This window comes from Panthera tigris, chromosome A2 (genome assembly GCF_018350195.1).
Source record: "Panthera tigris isolate Pti1 chromosome A2, P.tigris_Pti1_mat1.1, whole genome shotgun sequence".
NCBI lineage: Eukaryota > Metazoa > Chordata > Mammalia > Carnivora > Felidae > Panthera > Panthera tigris.
The window spans coordinates 41,398,598-41,418,177 of record NC_056661.1 but is presented as its reverse complement, the minus strand read 5'-3'; the positions used below and the strand labels follow the sequence as shown (position 1 = coordinate 41,418,177).

At 36.8% G+C, this 19,580-nt stretch overlaps 1 protein-coding gene across 1 annotated transcript in view; it reads left to right on the top strand.

The window, feature by feature from the left end:
- CNTN3 (contactin 3) overlaps positions 1 to 19,580 on the top strand; it is a 331,683-nt gene that overhangs the window by 110,767 nt on the left and 201,336 nt on the right. The window contains exons 3-4 of the mRNA XM_042977355.1: positions 2,449 to 2,575; positions 13,734 to 13,909. Coding sequence (XP_042833289.1) covers positions 2,449 to 2,575; positions 13,734 to 13,909 — 303 coding nt within the window. The remainder of the gene's footprint in view (positions 1 to 2,448; positions 2,576 to 13,733; positions 13,910 to 19,580) is intronic.

Genomic DNA, 19,580 nt, shown 5'->3' with positions numbered 1-19,580 from the left:
ATTTTCCCCTCAGAGGTAAATAAAGACTGGGGACTAGAAAGTATAGCAAGCTGCCTTTTTTTAATGTTAATTTTATTTTTAAGAGTGAGAGAGAAGTGTGAGGAGGGAGGGGCAGAAAGAGAAAGGGACAGATAATCTGAAGTGGGCTCTTTGCTGACAGTAGAGAGCTTGATGTGGGGCTCGAACTCACAAACCTTGAGACCATGACCTGAGTTGAACTCCAAGCCTAACCAACTAAGCCACTCAAGTACCCCAAGCAAGCTGCTTTCTTAAGCAGCTTGTGGTAGGTAGTATTAAGGGTTAATGGCATGTTGATTTTGCAGGGGAAAGGTGTTCAGAGTTAGCAGACTTTGAGGTTTGAGTGCACAGTCCCTAGACTACCTGCATTTATAACATCAGCTGCAAGTTCTGGCTTTGATAATTTCCTAGGACTGACAGACATCACTGAAAGCTATTATACTGATAATTCTGGCTTATTTTAGGGAAAGGATACACACTAAAATCAGCCAAATGAAGAGACACATCAGACAGTGTCTAGCACGACCCCAAATGCTAAGCTTTTGTTGTCCTCAGGATGAGTAAACCTCCTGACATTGATGTGTGGTAATACACAAGGACTATTGCCACCCAGGGAACCTTGCCAAGCCTCAGTGTCCAGAGTTTTTACTGGGGCTTCATTACATAGTTAGGACTGATGAAGGCACATGCAGTGGAGCTCAGTTGCTCAAGTTAGATCATACCCTGTGAATCAAATCTTCTACCTACAATTACACGGTTGTTCTTTGTGATGTCGCCAGTCCCCATCCAAGACTATCAGTATGACTGGTCCCACTCTCAGATGTAATGTGGCCATCACCACCGTAAACAAAAGCATTTCTATCATGTATGACTTTGGTTACCTGCCAGAAGCTGAGAGCAATAGCCAGATGAAGGGCAAGGCTACATTCTTGGAGCAGAAGGCAACAGGCATCACTGCCTGGATTCTGAAATCAGATGTTCTAGAGTGTGTACATTCTGAAATGCAGTATGTGAACTTGCCCCTCGCTCCTGGCCACTTTTGGGCCCAGTGCTCCTCTTCTGTTCATTGGAAATCATTATCTCTGTGAAGATTAAAGAACGTGTAATGGCCACATAAGATTCACACACTGGCTTTCACTACTGCTGTTTTCATCATGTCAATGATTATTTACAGTATTATTTTATTATCCTCATAATTATGGTAAATATTTCTTAGGAATGCTATTCCTACTTGAAGTAGCCAAGATATAAGTTCATAGTTTCTGGACATTTTTTCCGACTTGTTTTCTTTGTCTGACTACTCATGGGCTCTCTTTGTCTCTCAGTTTATGCATTCTTTGCTTCAGCAGGAATTCCTCCAATTTTACTGAGCTTTCCAAGATAGGAGAATGAAGAGTTTTCTTTTCTTTTTCCTGTGGATTCATTTGTTTTCAGAAATGCACTGGCGATGATTGTACAACTAAAGTAGCATAAGCATTTGTTGATGGCATTGTCTCGTTCCTTTTTAAATTCGTAGCACAAAGACAGATGTGTGTGTGTGTGTGTCTTTGTGTGTGTGTAAATTCTCAGAAAGTACTCAAATTGCCTTAACTAAAGTAGAAAACCTTTTAAAAGATACTTGCTTAGGGTTGTAACCTTCTTTTAAATTGGCTGGTAATAAAATGGAAATACCACCAAATGTTGAGTATTGGAGGTCAAAACAGAAAAATAATATCGTCAACATTCTGATTTGTATGTATGGCAGATTTTATGAGAAAGATCATACTCAAGTATTCAACTTATTTTGAACACAACTTTCATTTTGTAAAGACCCTTATGACAAAAAGAGCCCCTGTAATAGGATATGCATCAGTGAAAAGTTAGGTAGAGTTTATAATTTTAAAAGTAATTACTAGAGGGGTGTCTAGGTGGCTCAGTGGATTGAGCATCCAACTCTTGATTTCAGCTCAGGTCACAATCTCACAGTTTGTGGGATCAAGCCCCATGTCAGGCTCTGCACTGACAGCTTAGGGCTTGCCTGCCATTCTCTGTCTCCCTTGCTCTCTGCCCGACCCTCCCCCCCCAACCCCCGCTCGTGCATGTGTGCGTGTACACTCTCTCTCTCAAAAGTAAATAAACTTTAAAAAATATATTTAAAAAGATTAAGTAATTAGTACAGGCTTATTTATGCTTTTAAGGTTTTATTAATATAGCAGTGGTTTTCATACTAATGTTCATTCTGTCATACATGTTATTAGGCTGTTAACGGTGTAACTGAGCCTCATTGACAAAGTAATACCTGCAGAGCACGTATTGTAGACCAGGGAAGCAATCCCTGCTTTTTCTTGGTTTGCTTTAAAGAGCAGATACTGGTTGCTTATTTTTATTCTTCAGTTCTAGAATACCTTTTCCTTATTATGATTGCTTTTTGGATGTCTCCCACCCCTACAGGTGAGCTTCTCTTACAAGGTCCAGTGTTCATCAGAGAGCCCAGCAACAGCATTTTCCCTGTTGGTTCAGAGGATAAAAAAATAACTTTAAATTGTGAAGCGAGAGGCAACCCTTCACCTCATTACAGGTACAGTGGAAAGTTTGCAAATCCAAATTAAGAAATAACAATGTGGCCATTGTGATTTTGGGGGTTTTTTTTGCTTCAATATATGTATGGCATCCATAAGAAATAATACATGAAACTGCAGTTGTATGCTATGTTCAGCAGTTCTGATACATAAACATTGGATCCATACTGTATATATTTGATTCATTATTCACTTTACAATGAGATTCCTTGTTTTAAAAAAGACGTAGCAGAATATCTTAAATAAACAATGCATTTTCACTGATTTATAGTGCAATTTAATTTATAAACTCATTAGTTTACGTGCACTTGTTGGGAACATATCCATGGTGGGGATAAAATCAAATGTTTCAAAGGTAGTTAGAAGTCATAGTTTTTAAAAAAGTTACTTTTTGGCTATTTGTACTTCTTTCTTTACCATTTTACTGACCATGTGTGTGAAGGTTCACTAAGTATAGGGGAATAAAGTACATTCTTACTAAAGTTATTTTCATTATTCTCAAAGAGAAATTATATTAGTTTAGTAGATTTTTTTCATGTAAGAGTATGTATTTTTCAGATTACATGAATAATACTTGTTCACTGAAAACCGTCAAACATCACAGAAAGGTATAAGAGAAAAAAGTCTGAATTCCCATCCGCTTAAGATAAAAATAATATTTGGAGGTTGATGATGGATGATTTGGATGGGATGGGTATTTACTTTTTTTAAAAAAGCACAAGCTTAACTATTTTTACTGTTATGTGTGCTTAGGTGACCCAATTTAATGAAGAAATGAATTATTTATAAACAGCATATGCTGCTTTCATATAAGTGGCAATGAGAAAGTGCTCGAGGCACCTTGAGAACAACATGCTCTTTTGGATACTGTGAGCATTTGTCTCGAAAACTCTGTTTACAATATTAGTTTCTTGGCAAAACCTCTCTGTAATCTGCAGAACAAGCATACTTCAGCCTGTGTTAATAAAATTCTAAGTGGTAAGAGTACTAATGCAGACCTTATAGAACTTCTATTGTTTTCTTAATCCATGTAAATAATAGAAGCCAACATTCATTGTTCAATTGGGTCAGCATCAGGTTAGAAGGTAGACCTTTGTATTTTTACATCTGGAAGTAACCTAAGTCAGTCTCTTTCAATAATATTCAAAGATATATTTATTGAGCACCTGCTGTGTGCTTTCAACAGAATACACAATGATTCCAGGTTACTGGTCAGAATTGACAGAGGTGTAAAAAGTTTTCTCTCTGCCTCTTCCTCACGCTGTAGAAATAAGAAAAGTATAACATAAAGTTAAAAAAATACAAGAATCTGTATTTTATGAGTTAGTTCAATTAATCAAACTTGAGCACATGTAACATCTGAAAATATTTTCTTCTTTGGGAGAAAGATGAACACATCAACTTTAATAAAAGACGTTATCCTAGAAACATTTTTTTGCCGGCATTTTCATTCATCTATTCATTTCTCCCTGAAACAGAAGATTATCCTTTTAGATATGACTGTAATATGATAAAGAATCCATATGAATGACTCATCTGTGGGCTGTTTCTCTGTTGTCAGTGAAGTTGTATTCCTAGCATTTATCTTATGAATAATTTGATGATAAATGTGTTCAGGGGAAAAAGATTTAGTCAGACAAGAGTGTTTTTCTAAATTAACAGTTTAATTGTATTTGTAAACTTTTATCAAGTAGCAAGAAGTCTTGAGGTCAGAAATCCAGAAATAGCCTGTTGTTGCGTTAATTTCTTTATATATCAGGTATTTATTGTAATGCCAGAGAGTGTCTTTAAACATACTGATGCCATGTGTAAAATGTTGATGAAGAGGTCCTGCCATTTACACAGTGCCTCTTAGGTTTTATGTTGTGGCCTGGGATGTGGTGTGTTCCAATTTAAGCAGAATCTGTACCTGAGACCAGGAGATATGCGACTTAAATTGATCCATCAGTTTTGTGTCTGATAAATGAAGAAATTTAACATGGTAGATATGGTTCTAAAATACTTGGTTTGTAGCCAGATTGAGCAGACACTTTCATTATAGCTCTAAAGATTCTCTAAAGTTAAGACTTGTAACCAGTATAAAATTCCACTTAAACTGAAGGTTTATAGTCACTAGAAGTCGAGACCTTGAAAAAAAGCATAAGGGAACCTCTTTACATTGTGAAAATACAAGGCTTTCCTGTAACAACAACTCCCCGTTATTCATGTTATCTGTGTAAGAGGTTATGCTGAAGGAATAAATGGGAGTATACAACCCTGTAGGCTGTAATTATGACCTTATCTACTTAGGCAACACCTTCAGTTATGGCCTGATTTTTTTCTCCTATCTTTTGACTTCAATAGTCAATCATGGAATAGTTTGTAGAATTCTTTAAATATTTCAGGAGAAAATATGCTTGCTTGTTCTTGTTTTTTAACTATCCTTTAGAAACTACAGATAAATGGTATAAATACGGAAAAGTACTGAAGTTGGGGATTTGCTTTTTGACATGACATCAGAGAAAGGATATATTTTTATAAGGGTTTATAAGGATAAGCAGTTAGATAGATGGATATCAAGGGGAAAATCAGTGGTTCATGTGAAATTTACAAGTTGAAGACAAATCCAACCCTGTTTCCCAAGATTTGAAATAAAGTTTAAGAGTCTGATAAAAGAATACCCTTTGAAAGCCCACAGCCTATCTTGTAGACTGGGGCAAATTTGTCTGATGAGAGATAAATTCTTGGTTCTCCCATTGGGTAAAAAGAACTCTTAATTGGCCATATTAGATATCCAGAAGTTCAGAAACTCTCAAGAGAAATTACTTGTGTTAGGGTTTAATTGAGACTTTTATTCTTCTCCCCACCCCATCTCCCCACCTAAGCCCCAAAGCCTATATTTAAAGGTTAATTAGTATGTATTCTCATTGTAATTGCTGATGATGACAGTAGAGATTACCCTGAGGGAGTATTAGTAACTTTCTTAAGTGGGAGGGATTTTCCCTGACTTTTCGTAGGGTTATAAATGCCCATTATTTCACAATTTGCTCACATGGAAGACCCCAGCTAAGTCACTTCTACGGATGCCATTCAGCCTTTAAAGGAACCACATGTTTGAGACAGACGGGGGCAGAATATGTAGATACCTAATGGCGACCAGGCAGGTAAAAAGTTCAAAGAGGTGGATGTGCCTTGCGAACATATAGAGACATTGAGTAATGACTGGAAACTATCCAACATTCAGCCACAAGCCTTTTGAATGGTGACAACTGCTTCTCAGCACTAGCCAGTGATTACCATCCAGGTATCCTGGTCCAGTACAACAAAAGCTTTTCAAGAGATGTTTTAAAATTCAGGTGTCTTCTCTTTGGAATCTCTTGTAGGCCAAAGAAAATAAGTCTTAAAGTGAAATGTGGCCCACGTGGGTTTTATGTTTTCAACATTTATTCTAGCTTGAGACTTACGAGTTGTATTGTCCAATGTGGTAGCCAGTGGCCAAAAGTTGACCCGGGAGATTTAAATCAGTTACGTTAAAAATGTATTTCCTCAGTCAGAGCAGCTTTATTTCAAGTGCTGAGTAGACATGTGGGGCTAATAGTTACTGTATTGGAAGGAACCAAAGACCATTTTTATGCTTCCATAAACTTCTGTTGGATGGCTCTGCTCTAGACTGATCCTTGAATCCACAGCTTTTCTGTTTTTTTTGTTCTCCCAAAAAGGAAGTAACCACAACCTTATTGTCTTCCAGCTCTATATAATAAGTAAACTATGTTAATAAAGTACACTGTGAACAATATTGGATATACAAGTTATATGGACTAAGTATCTTTGCAAAATATCATCTCCCCTGGCCACGGTTTCTCCCTTTTAGGTATGGTTCCCTGTATTGGAATTTACTGAAAATCAACTAAATGCATTCAGTTTAAGGTAGAAGAGGAAAATAAGAGCCACTAATTGCTGCTCACCATTTATTGAAAGAGTAAACTGTAAGGAAGAAAAATCTGAGTTTTCTTGTTGCCCATATATACACAGTCACACACACACACATATGTACACACACACCACGTATTACTGTACATGGTACCACATGTGGTAATACATATGGCTCCATATATGTACTGCATTTGTATGCACTATATATGCTATATATATTCTACATGTAGAACATGTATAATATTTTGATTGTATGCACTTTTTCCCTTACATTATCTTGTTGCCATGTAAGATCTGATGTCACTGTTATTTCACTTTTATGCTGCAAGACAAATAAGTGTTTTTGTTCCTCTAAGTTCTTTTGGCCTGGGGCACCTGGGTGGCAGCATAGCCACCGGTTGAGCATCCAACTTTGGCTCAGGTCATGATCTTGCGGTTCATGAGTTCGAGCCCCGTGTCAGGCTCTGTGCCGACAGCTCAGAGCCTGGAGCCTGCTTCAGATTCCTAGTCCCTCCTCTCCGCCCCACCCCTGCTTGTGCTGTGTCTGTCTCTGTCTTTCAAAAATGAATAAACATTAAAAAAATTTTTTTTAATAAAAAATAAATTCTCTTGGCCCTTCGGGAGACAAAATCCTTTCTGCTGGATTAGTAGGCCTGATTCTCTTGTGTTTATCTTCATGCTCAACAACTTTTAGCATCCCGACTTCTCCAGCTGATCAGTTCTGGTCCCCACACCTACAGTCAGCTGTATGAGCAATGACATGTTCTCATGGTTGGCATGATTGCTAACCATTAAAGAGTAAAGAATATCTATAGTGCCAGAGGGAAGTGGAGGTAGACAGCATCTCTTACAGAGCATTTTAAACTTGGCTATGTTACTGCCTCTCTCATGAAGCCTTCTTAATATCCGCTGTACTGGGGTCCATGCTCCAATGATATAGTGCCCATTTTACTCCATACCTACTTGTATGATAAAACTTACCAAAATGAAATGTGTGATTGTCTTGGTAGGATGTAACCCCCTTAAAGGTGAAGACGGTTTGTTCTTCACCCTCACCTTCCAAATGCCTAGCAAATAGTGCATGCTGAATTGGAGCATGAAAAAAAAAAAAAAAAATAGAATGACGTTAATGGGGGAAAACAAAGCAAATTTGGGATTAGGTCATGTTTAGGAGCCAAGAATGTCATGAAGGATCAGACGGTTAGAAGTGGTCAATAGTACATTTTAGAGCGTATTCTTAAGTGTGGATCGATTCCTTTTTTGGGCTCCATTTTAAGACACATCGCCCATGAGGTGACAAAGCTGATTGCATGGAACACAAAGCTTACTTATATCCTCCCCTTAGCAGCTGGAAAAAGAAGGCATCCTTCCTACTAGTGTCATCAAAAGTTCTGAATAGTGTCAGAAAAAAACATGACATTTAAAAACTGCTAATAGTGTGAGCAATCAATATCCAAGAAAAATGTAGAAGTTAGATGTTACAGACAGAATTATAAAAAATAATTCACATCACATTTGGTGCTGTTCTTTCTTGTGTGTTTGCAGTGGAGTGAAAAGACAGGATAACACATAAGGACCAAAGCCAGGTTAAGTCAGTTGGGCCGCATTCATATTCTTAACTAAGCACTGAGGCCAAGACAAGGATTGTTCTGAGTGGTCAGGTCAAGTCATGTGAGGAGTGGCCTCTTCAAAGGGAGTGAGGGAGCACTGCTACCAGAAAAAAGCAAAAACAGGTACAGAGAAAGCCGGAATGGCAAACCTCTTTTATTATTCTTGTACCAGTAATTTTAAGGCAATCAGTGATCAATTTGAATGAGGCTATAGCTATGTAAACTAAACAGTTGCTTTTAATCCCAGTGTTTTTTTCTTAAATATGTATGTTTAAAATTTATCTATGAGTGAGAAGAAATGGAAATCTATGTCATAAGACACATCTTAAGAACTTAATTTTTAAAAAACACAGCATTGCAATTTAACTCGTTTATATCTTTGGCAATTATTGCCGAAGCCTAACTAGTTATTTTTGGATAAAGTATTGAATATGCAAATTTAGACATTCATTCTTTCAAGGGCTGCAATTATTCTCATCACTTCAGTAAACATATTAACAAACATTGCATTTGAACACAAATGCATTTGCTTATTAACTTGAAAGCCACATCTAAAACCACAAATTGCTTCTGTGATTAAATTCCTAATTTTCCTGTCAGCCCCCAAATAAAGTATTGCCCGTTGATTTAACAAGTGTTTAGTGTGGGCTTATTTCCAAAACTTAGCCCCACTCCCTAAAGATTTCAGCAAATTATTTTGTTCTCTTCACTTTATGTTCCAGTCTAACGTGTGATGTTTTATTTTTTTTACCAGCTTATTGTTTGTATTTCCGTTTTCCTGACCAGATTTTGTGTGATAGCATAGCTATCCTGAAGGACATTAGCTTTGTATAAACAACTGTGAGGTGAATTGTATCCAGGGATTATTTTGAAACTACCTGATGTCAGTCAGTTTAGTTAGTTTCACTTTTTAAAGGGTGACAGTCTCCAACCTTGTTATCAGGTTCTAGTGAAAGACCCGTTTTAGGGCTTGGCTTGGTGCCTGAAATTATAGTGGCAAGATATGTCTATGATTATGTTCATGATTATTGTTCATGCCATTGAGGTTTTGTGTAAGGGTTGCCATATCATCGAATAACTAGAATGGTAAGTAAATAAGAACTAATAAGTAAGTGAAAATAAATATGCATTCCTTCCTCATCTTTGAGATGTTTGTTACTAATGTGGCTGACCACAGGGAGGGACGACTATATGGAAGTTAGTTATGGCTAAGTTACTCCACTCAGGAAACTTCTATGAGACCCTACCATGCACCAGCTATTATGGCTGATGGTGGGAATTCAGCAGTGATTGAAACACTCATCAGGCATTGGAGGTCATGCTTTCAAAAGCACCTTTCAACTCTGAAAGTGTAGGCTTTTTGTACTAACTTCTTACATAAATTCATGTTTGCATGCACACACGCACACTCTTACACAGTTTGTTCTTTGTATTGGAAGGCAGTGATTCTTGTACCCTCAGTCACTGATGTTTTAGCATGTTTTCCAGAAGTAACAATTATAGTTTTCCTCATGAAAAAGCAGTAACTGCCAGTTGTAATAGCCCCTGTGTCAGGTACCTTTTGCTGTTATAGTCAAAATTCAAAACCTGTTGGCTCAACGGCATGCATGATGTTTTAAAGAAATTGTATTCAAAAAACGTTTACAGGGAAATTTGCCATAGACTCCCACCATTCTATTGTACAGGCTTGGCCCAACCTCCTTATCCCCACCTGCCCAGTGTTTCTCCAGTGAGGACATAACCAGCGCCCTGTTGTGTAGACAATGCAGACATGATTTTAGAAGTTGATAGATCAAGTTGTTTCAGCCTAGCAGAGTGCACAGCCCAGAACTTCTCATTCCAGCCCTCAGCTTCTACTCATTGGCCCAGAAAAAAATTCACAGATAACCTCCACACAAAGAAATGCGAGGGGATGAGAGCTCATTGCGTGAGAATGAGTAGATTTGTGAAATATGAATATTAGACCATTTCTCACTTGTGGATTCTAAAAGCAAATCCTAATTTGTGTAGAATGAGCATTTGAACACTGGAGGCTGGCAATGAACTTATAAGATCATTCAAGAGTGTTACAACATGATGATTATACAAAGGTGCTTAATCTTGTGACATTTACCACTGAGCTAAATCTACAAGGTTAGTCTGTTTCTAGAGCACAATGTAAATGTTATATGATTGAAATACTGGTATATGCAACCCCAAGAGCCACTGGGCTGTCTTTTCTTGCTCCAGATCACTGCATTAAGCCTTTTGGAATGGAATTTGGGTGCGCAAATGTTACTTTTATGAATTTTAAAGCAATTTTGATATTTCAGAAAGACTTTATTCTGAAACTTTAGAGTTTCTCATGAACTTCACACTTCATTCTTAAAAGTGGACATCTGCACCTTTTACAAATAATTATGTATGTGCAAAACTAAAAGTCAGTATCTGCCTCTAAAAACTTCCCAAATTCATGGCCTCAATGTGCCACTCACCTGTCACACTTTATTACTATGTGTTGTTCTTGAACTCTAAGCAGTTGATTACAATTTACTGCAAAGAAAATTAGTCTAATTTGTAGATTTATTGGACACATACTTTGTAAAAGGAGTAAGTGTGTGTATGCCTTCAGTTTTCTTGAAGGTTTCTTATGCGGAAGAAAGTACCAGAAATATTTAGAAATCAGGCTTAAATATGAATATTTTGCATTGGGAACTTAAGTACACTATTTTCTGAGGATGTGATAATTTTTTGGAATTTCAGGCCCAGAGATTCCTTACACATTTCAGAATTTAAATAAATACAGACCTTTTTAATTCACATACTTTCAGTAAGAGGAAAAATAATCAGTGTTTAACAAGATAACTGAGAACTTTTATATCATCTGGGGATGAAGTCCATTTAATAATAAATAGTGTTAAGAAGGAGGGAAATAATTGTATCACTTCGTTAAAAGAAAATTAACATTCTTTTGGGTATGTCTTAGCTCTGAAGAGTTTGGTGAAGCAAAGCACTTACTTTTGGCATAGCGGAAACATATTTAAAAGGGAGTAGATTTTGCCTTTTCACATAATGCAATAATCTAGGCATTCAGTCTATGTGATGAAGATCGAGCTAAAGAAAGTACGAAATATTTATGCATGAAAAAATCTTTTCCATTTTAGTTGTTTAGTCAAAGCTTTGGGAAGATAGCTTTCAGATCTTAGACACTTACTGATATAAAGTATTTTCCTACATACTTTATGATATCTTAAATCTTTCCAGCTACTAAGTAGGCAAGAAGAATTGCTTCTCCATATTTTTATTTATCTTTTCAATTTTCCACATAGCCACTGTACCTTTATTATTCATCAGCTAAACACAAAAACACAATTTTCAAATTAAGCCTTCAGACATGTTTAGTCAGGCCATAAAGATTCTAACTCTAGAGCTAAAATCCTCTTTTCCCCCAACAAACTGTATTTTCTGGGTAACAAAAATACAAGTACCCTTTGTCATGAGAGTCTGTCGTTCAAAAGTGTATGAAATTAACTACATCTTTTCTGATTTGAGTTTAGAGTTTTTCCCAATGCAAGCATTAAGATGCTCAGAAGCTTACAAACCATTCATTGCTTAAAAATTCAACCCACCACATGGGGCATCTGGGTGGCTCAGTTGGTTAAGCATCCAACTTCAGCTCAGGTCATGATGTCACGGCTCATGAGTTCAAACCCCACGTTGGGCTCTGTGCTGACAGCTCAGAGCCTGGAGCCTGCTTCCGATTCTGTGTCATCCTCTCTCTGCCCCTCCCCCACTCACACTTTGTCTCTCTCTCCTTCAAAAATAAGTAAAAATTAAAAAGAATTTCAACCCACCCACTTGTGATTTACTGTCATATTTATTCTCTGAAAGTCAAACCCAGCATGTGTAGGACTGTGTCTTCCATGTGGTTTGTCTGCATTTGTACCTGCCTGGAAACCATTGAAATGTGGGACTAAACTTATACATTTGTTCATTTCCTATGCTTCCATCATTAAAACTTTATTAGGTATTATTCAGATATAGAAAATGATATAAACACATAATCTAGTGTAATGATGAACATCCATAAAACCACTACTCAACTTAAGAAATAAAGACAGGGGCATGTAGGTGGCTCAGTTGGCTAAACATTAGCTTCCATTCAGGTCATGATCTCATGGTTTGTGAGTTCAAGACCCACGTTGGGCTTTGCTGTCATCATGGAGCCTGATTCAGATCTTCTGTCCCCTCTCTTTCTACCTCTTTCCTGATCTCTCTCTCTCAAAAATAAATAAACATTTAAAAAAAGAGAAAGAAAACCAAAAACCTAAATTTCCTCGTATTGCCCCCAAACATACCCCACTTTCTTTCCATGAGAGCTTTAAAATACCTTAAAGTGGAGGTTTTTCATTTTCACGTTTTAAAATATGTTTAGTGCATTGATACTACTTTATATGTTTTAAAACTTTACATAAATGGTATCAAACTGTATTTTGTGTACTTTCATTTGTGATAATATTCACATTTCATGTCTTTATTTGTTTTCAGAGCATGTAATATGTCCAAGTTAAATATTTTATGTACTAATATAACAATTTTTAGATGACACATGACATGAGTAAAGAACTCTGAGCTGGGATTCAAAAATGAGTACTACTTCTGGTCCAGTAATGAGTTATTTGGGAACAGCTGACATCTCAACTTTTTTATTGAAATCCTCATCTATAAAATGAGTATTAGATTACCCACATTCTCAGTTACAATGAGCAACTGAGATGATTGTTGTTATAATATACAAAAATTGATAGAATTGATAGTATAATTTTACTGTAACAATTAAGTCTTCCAGGAGGAAGACGGCTTAATTTATACAACAGATGTGTTCTTGAGACTGTGGGTTATTTCTTGAGTTTTTCAAGGTGAAATCGACTTTGATGTGTCAAGTATTCTCCTCTTTTAAAAACTGTTTTTTCTGTTTAAAAACTCGTGTTTAAAAACCAGCATCTTTTTTCCTTTCTTATTTTGGCTTCCTATTGATAAATATGGCTCTGGGGTTAATGCCTTTACTGTTGCGGACCCCCTTGGTGGCATTTAGGGTCTTTTACTGCAGTGTGCCATTTAGGAAATAGCATTGTGATGGCTGAGAGGAGTGGAGAGTGCCTCAGGGATAGGTATTTACCCAGACAAATTGAAATGGATAGTTGAGCACTTATCCAATTAATTCATTAAATGTGCTCAGTCGGTCTGAATAAATCAAAAGAAGTGTGCTCTTTCCCCCCTTCATTGGCAGCATGAGATTGGCCTGAAGTACATGAGATAATTACCTCAACTTTCTACTTCCTATTTGCCTATGCAGACCCAGCCTAAATTTTCCCCCCAGTGAACAGATCATTCTTACCTCTTCAGAAAATCTTGAAAAATCCTTAACTTCTAGAGGCTATTCTGTTATGCTTTCTACTATACTTTAACCGTTTGTTTCCGCTAAATAGCTGGGCCATGCTTCAATTCAGGTATGCCACCATGGAATAATATATTTATCGTCCTCATTTATGAAAGGTGATGTTTAAAGTAGATTTTATAATGTGGATTTTTTAAAAATTTAAAAAATTAAATTAAGAGGGGTAAGAGGGGAAAAATCTTGATATTTGTTTTACAGATGGCAGCTGAATGGAAGTGATATTAATCCGAGTATGGAATATCGCTATAAGTTGAACGGAGGAAATCTTGTCGTTATTAACCCAAACAGAAACTGGGATACGGGAAGTTACCAGTGTTTTGCGACAAATTCACTTGGGACAATTGTCAGCAGAGAAGCTAAACTCCAGTTTGCATGTAAGTTTACATTTGCAACATCTAGCAAACCCAATATTTTAAAATATTTAACTGAGTTTGTGTGGTCATTTTGGATTTCAGAAACAATACGTGGATTTTATTAATTGGATAAATAGGTTGAGGAGACAATTCAGTATGATCTTTTGGATCTCTATGTACTGTACAAATCAGAGCTTAAAATGCGTGGGGGTGTGTTTTCCATTTTGCTGTTTTTGTAAGGATTCTGTTTAGGAATGGAAAAAAGAATCCAGTTAAGAATATGTTCATCGAGTAGCTACTCTGTCTGCTACTGCGTTTGAACTGAAAAGAAAAAGAAGGAATTGTCAGACATGATCCTCGCTCTGGGAGAACACTGAAATTAGAGAAATTAGAGAATTATGTCTGAGAGATTTGAAAAGATTTAAGGAACCAAGACAATGAGAAGGAAAAGAATCTTATTGACCTCCCTTGTGGTTTTGCCCAGCTCACAGTGACCTTCAGGGCAACCCTCACTGAGGCAGGGCTCTGGAGGCCAGCTTTGTACCGTGTTAATTGGACCTGGGTGAACTTGTGGCCCAACCTGAGAAAAATCACAGCCTTTCTCCAGGGAATTCTGAATTGGGACTAGAGATCTCATTTAGTTTTTATCTTCCTGATAATATCTTGTGACTACTTTCTACTTTTTGCTTCTTTTAGTTTCTGTTCCTTTGCTTTAGCTGTATATTTTGTATGTAATGCATCTTAGGGTTACCTTGGTTGTAAGGTTTCTCTTAGTTCTTTACATATACCTCAGTAATTCTGAAATTGGAATGCATGTGTTCTTATAATGTGGTAGTATTGTCTCCCCACAGCCACAAGCCATTAAGAAATTGATGATGTGTCATTTAATGCATGGTTTATTCTGCAGCTTTCTGTTCTTTATAATGACAATGGTTGGTTTTGCTCCTGATACTATATTCTGCATGCTCTGTTTGCATACTTACTTGCTCTTTCCATTGTTTTCACTTTGTTATCTTCGATGAACAGTGTTTCTGGCTCTCTGATTTAAAGCTGTACCTTCCTGAGTACTTTGAAAGCTAGATTTTATATCATACAAATTTAAGTTTGCCTTGAAGTTTACCAATTAGTATTGTATATGTTCTTTTAATAGCCAGAATTTTAAATCTAAATTGTTTTTTCAGAGTTACTCCATTTTAAACAATAAGTTTCGTTCCTTTTTTCCCTTACTGTATATTTTGCTGTCCTGGTGATTTCTGTGGTTATTGATTTAAATTGTTGTTCTGCCGTTTTCATTGAGGGGTGTGTGTGTGTGTGTGTGTGTGTGTGTGTGTGTGTGTATACACATACAGGGCAAGCATATATATTAGGCACTATGTATATATGCATGTATGTGTGTATATACTAAGTATACATATAATATTTTTCTCATGAATGATTTAATATGTGCATATTGTCTTTAACCAGAATTTTGCCAGAATCTATGAGGTATCAGTGTTTCTACCTAGTTTCAGTGCCCGCCATGAGACCTCTTCCCATTCTTGCATTTTTATTTTTTTAGTATCTCCATTTTTAAATATTTACTATTTAATAACTCATGTTTAAAAACGGAACTATGTATCATCATATTTTAAAATTTATTTTGAGAGTGCATGCATGTGTGAGGGGCAGAAAGAGAGGGAAAGAAAGCATCCCAAGCAGACTCCGTGCTATCAGCATAGAGCCTGATGCAGGGTGAACTGTGAGATCATGACCTGATTTGCAATCAAGAGTCTTGATGCATCACCAGGTGAGCCTCCCAGCTGCCCCTGTTTCATCGTATTACATTTTAAAGAATGTCATTATTTTGACTTGAGTATGCAGATACCTTCTGGTTAGTACAAAGGTTGAATCCCCAAACTGCCAAAGAATTCCCATATGATGTCCTATTGTCTTATGGAGTTAGTGTTGCTGAACACAAGTCTGAGATCAGACTCACTTCCGTTTCTTGGGAGCTCACCACCATTTCCTTTTTTTGTTGCTTTTTTGTCTCACTTGGTTGCATATGTGATAATTTTTCTTCATCCCTTTAGTTAAAAACATGCATATTTCTAGCATACAGCAACGTTTAGCTCTTTTTAAAATTACTTTGCTTAGAATTTGAGTTATTATTATAATTGCATGTTTTGTACACAGTTTAGGAAATTTTCCTTCTTTTATATCTTTTAGTTTTATGTTTGATTTACTCATATTTAAAAGGCACTGATACTCTGTGTACTGGATTTTTTTTGTCCTATTTTTTGAAATACGTTTTACCTCAGGCTGTTCTTTCCTTTGAATTTCTGTTCGTCCTTCGATGAGGCCACATCTATTTGTTTGTATTCTTTTGAGGATATAGTCAGTTTTCTGAAATGCTCTTTTGGATCTACAGGCAGTGTTTGTTCCCACTTCCATTTGGTGTTTTCATTTTTATGCTTAATATTTTAAATATGCTCTAAAGCAAATTTTATCCAAACTCTGTTTTTATCAACAGATGCTATCAGTGGATTACCCTGACTCTGTTTGCTTTGCTACATGCAGAGGTCAGATTCTTTGCTCTGATCTATAGCAGAATGTACAATTCCCAGTCTAATTTCCTATTTCTAGGAGTCTTTCACCAAATATATTGTTCCCTTTATGCAGTGATATTTTTCTATTACAGATTTTTTAAAGATTTTTTTTCAGTCTATCCTTCATAGAGAGTATGGCTTGTTTGGAAATACTTCTGAAATTATATCATGCCTCTTGTAGTCTCCCTGTCCAGTACTTAACAGGCCAAGTGGGATAAAGTTGTTAAGTCTAGGATTTTATTTACCCTACTTACAAGCTAATAAGTTAGCCTGCTGCTGTTTCACTGATGGTAGCAGAAGACACGATATTCCTGGATCAGTGACAGAGGCCTTTATTACTCACAGCTCAGCAAACAACATGCTTCCTTACCCTCAAGTCCCACAGAGGTGTTAAGCTGTGGCTGGAAAGATGCTGCACACACAGCTGAGGAACACTGGGCTTAGAGACCCCGCCTCTCTTATAGCAAGCATTAAGCAACCTGCTTTTAATCCTAGAGAAAGCCATTACCTTATCCTTCCAGGCTGCTCTCTGCAGACACATCCTGAGAAAGACCTTTCAGCCTTGGCACACCCGGCAAAAACTTGCAGAGAAGCTAACAGCACATGGTTGATTGCCTCTCCCAAAAAGGGTTGTCAGTTTTTTGTTTGTTTGCTACGATCCTTGAGTTTTTCACTTGGGTGCACCCTATCAGGATACATGTGGTAACAGCCTCACATACATTCTTGTTCTGGTGCTTGTCATGAGTTGCTTAGCAGTGCTGGTGTACAGGGAGTCTTTGGTCTGCTTTGGTTTTGCAAACAAATCGTGTTTGTAATAAAATGAAAATGAAAAAGGTCATTCTTAATTTAAGAGGTCTCCTTTTTGTAGCCATTCTTAACCCTTTCCAGTAGCTTATTTGTGGAATAGTAAAAAAACTTCTGTGGAAGGGAAAAATTTTTTAAATGATGCAGTGTTTGAGTTATAGATTTCTCTATAACCAGTTTTTAACAGTCTCTTATGCTTTGGCTCTCTCCCACTCTAACCTCTTTTTTTTTTTTTCCTTCCCCTCCCCCATGGGTTTCTGTTACGTTTCTCAGGATCCACATAAGAGTGAAACCATATGGTATCTGTCTTTCTCTGTATGGCTTATTTCACTTAGCATCACACTCTCCAGTTCCATCCATGTTGCTACAAAAGGCCATATTTCATTTTTTCTCATTGCCACGTAGTATTCCATTGTGTATATAAACCACAATTTCTTTATCCATTCATCAGTTGATGGACATTTAGGCTCTTTCCATCATTTGGCTATTGTTGAGAGTGCTGCTATAAAAATTGGGGTACAAGTGCCCCTATGCATCAGTACTCCTGTATCCCTTGGATAAATTCCTAGCAGTGCTATTGCTGGGTCATAGAGCAGATGTTCTTACTTTTGAATTAAGGTATCCGTCTCTTTATAACCTGTGTTCTTTTACGAGTTGTTTAAAATTTTTTGTCCCTCATCCTTAAATGGTAAAGACATTCTTCTAAAGGTACTTATAAATGTTTAATGTTATGCTCTTTACATTAAGTATTTAATTATCTGGAATTGATTTTGTATATCATAGGAGGTGTAAGTACCCATTTATATTATTCCAATATGGGAAATCAACTTTAGCAGCCCAATTGATCGAAGAGTCCATTCTTAACCAACCCAAGTGCAACGTGTGGTCATTGTTTCTGGCTTCTTTGCGCTTTGTGTTTGGAGAATCGTATTATCGGCAAATAATGAGAATTTTTGTTGCCTTATCAACACTGCTCTTTCTCTAAGAGCCTAATAGAGTGTTAAATTAATAGTTTGATGGTAGATATTCCTATCTTGATCCTGATTTTATTTATTTACTTTTTTAATGTTTATTTTTGAGAGAGAGAGACACAGAGAGATAGAGAGAGACAGAGAATGAGAGGGGGAAGGGCAGAATGGGAGACACAGAATCCAAAGCAGGCTCCAGGCTCTGAGCTGTCTGCACAGAGCCTGATACAGAGCTCAAACTCACGAACCATGAGATCATGACCTGAACCGAATTCGGATACTAACGGACTGAACCACCCACGTGCCCCTTGATACTGATTTTAAAGAGAATAAATTAAGAGTAACATTGCATCATTTGATAGGACATTTTCTATGGATTTTGTAAATACTAATGCAGATCCTTTTCAGGTTAGTTTTTATTATGAATGTTTTATTCTTTTAAGAGCTTTTCCTACTTTTACTGAGATACTCCTTTTGTTTTTCTCCTTTAAACTATTAATGTAGTGAATATTTTTTAATATTAAACTACTATTCCTGGGTTAGTTTCCTCTTGGCTTTTATGTAAGTTTTTTAAATACATGGATGCAAGTGGGTATTTGCCAACATTTTATTTTGCATTTTTACATATATATTCATATAGGAGATTTTCTTTTTATTTTCTCTTATACTGTCCTTTCTTTGGCTTTAGTATCAAAGTTATGTGCATCTCTAAAAATGAGCTGGAGAATATTTCTTATTTTTATATTCCCTAGAAGAATGTAAGAAAAATTGGAATTATATATTCCTTGAATAAGAAGTAGAACTTACAGGGGTGCCTGGGTGGCTCAGTCAGTTAAGCTTCCTACTTGGACTAAGGTCATGATTCACACTTGGTGAGTTCAAGCCCTGTGTTGGGCTCTGTGCTGACAGCTTGGAGCCTGAAGCCTGCTTTGGATTCTGTGCTTCCTTCTCTCTCTGCTCCTCCCCCACTTGCACTCTGTCTGTCTCAAAAATAAATGAACATTTAAGACAAATTTAAGAAAAAAAGAAGTAGAACCTACAAATAACAACTGGGCTTGGAGTTTCATTGAGGAAAAAAAATTTTGAATGCTTATTTTTTTTTTGAATGCTTATTTTTTTTATATTTTTTTAAATTTTTTTGAGAGAGAGAGAGCAGGAGAGGAGTGGAGGGAGAGAGAGAGAGAGAGAGAGAGAGAGAGAGAGAGAGAACCCTAAGCAGCTTCTGCTCTGTGGATGTGGAACCTGAGGCAGAGCTCAATCCCACCAACAATGAGATTATGACCTAAACCGAAATCAACAGCCAGAAGCTTAACTAACTGAGCCACCTAGATACCC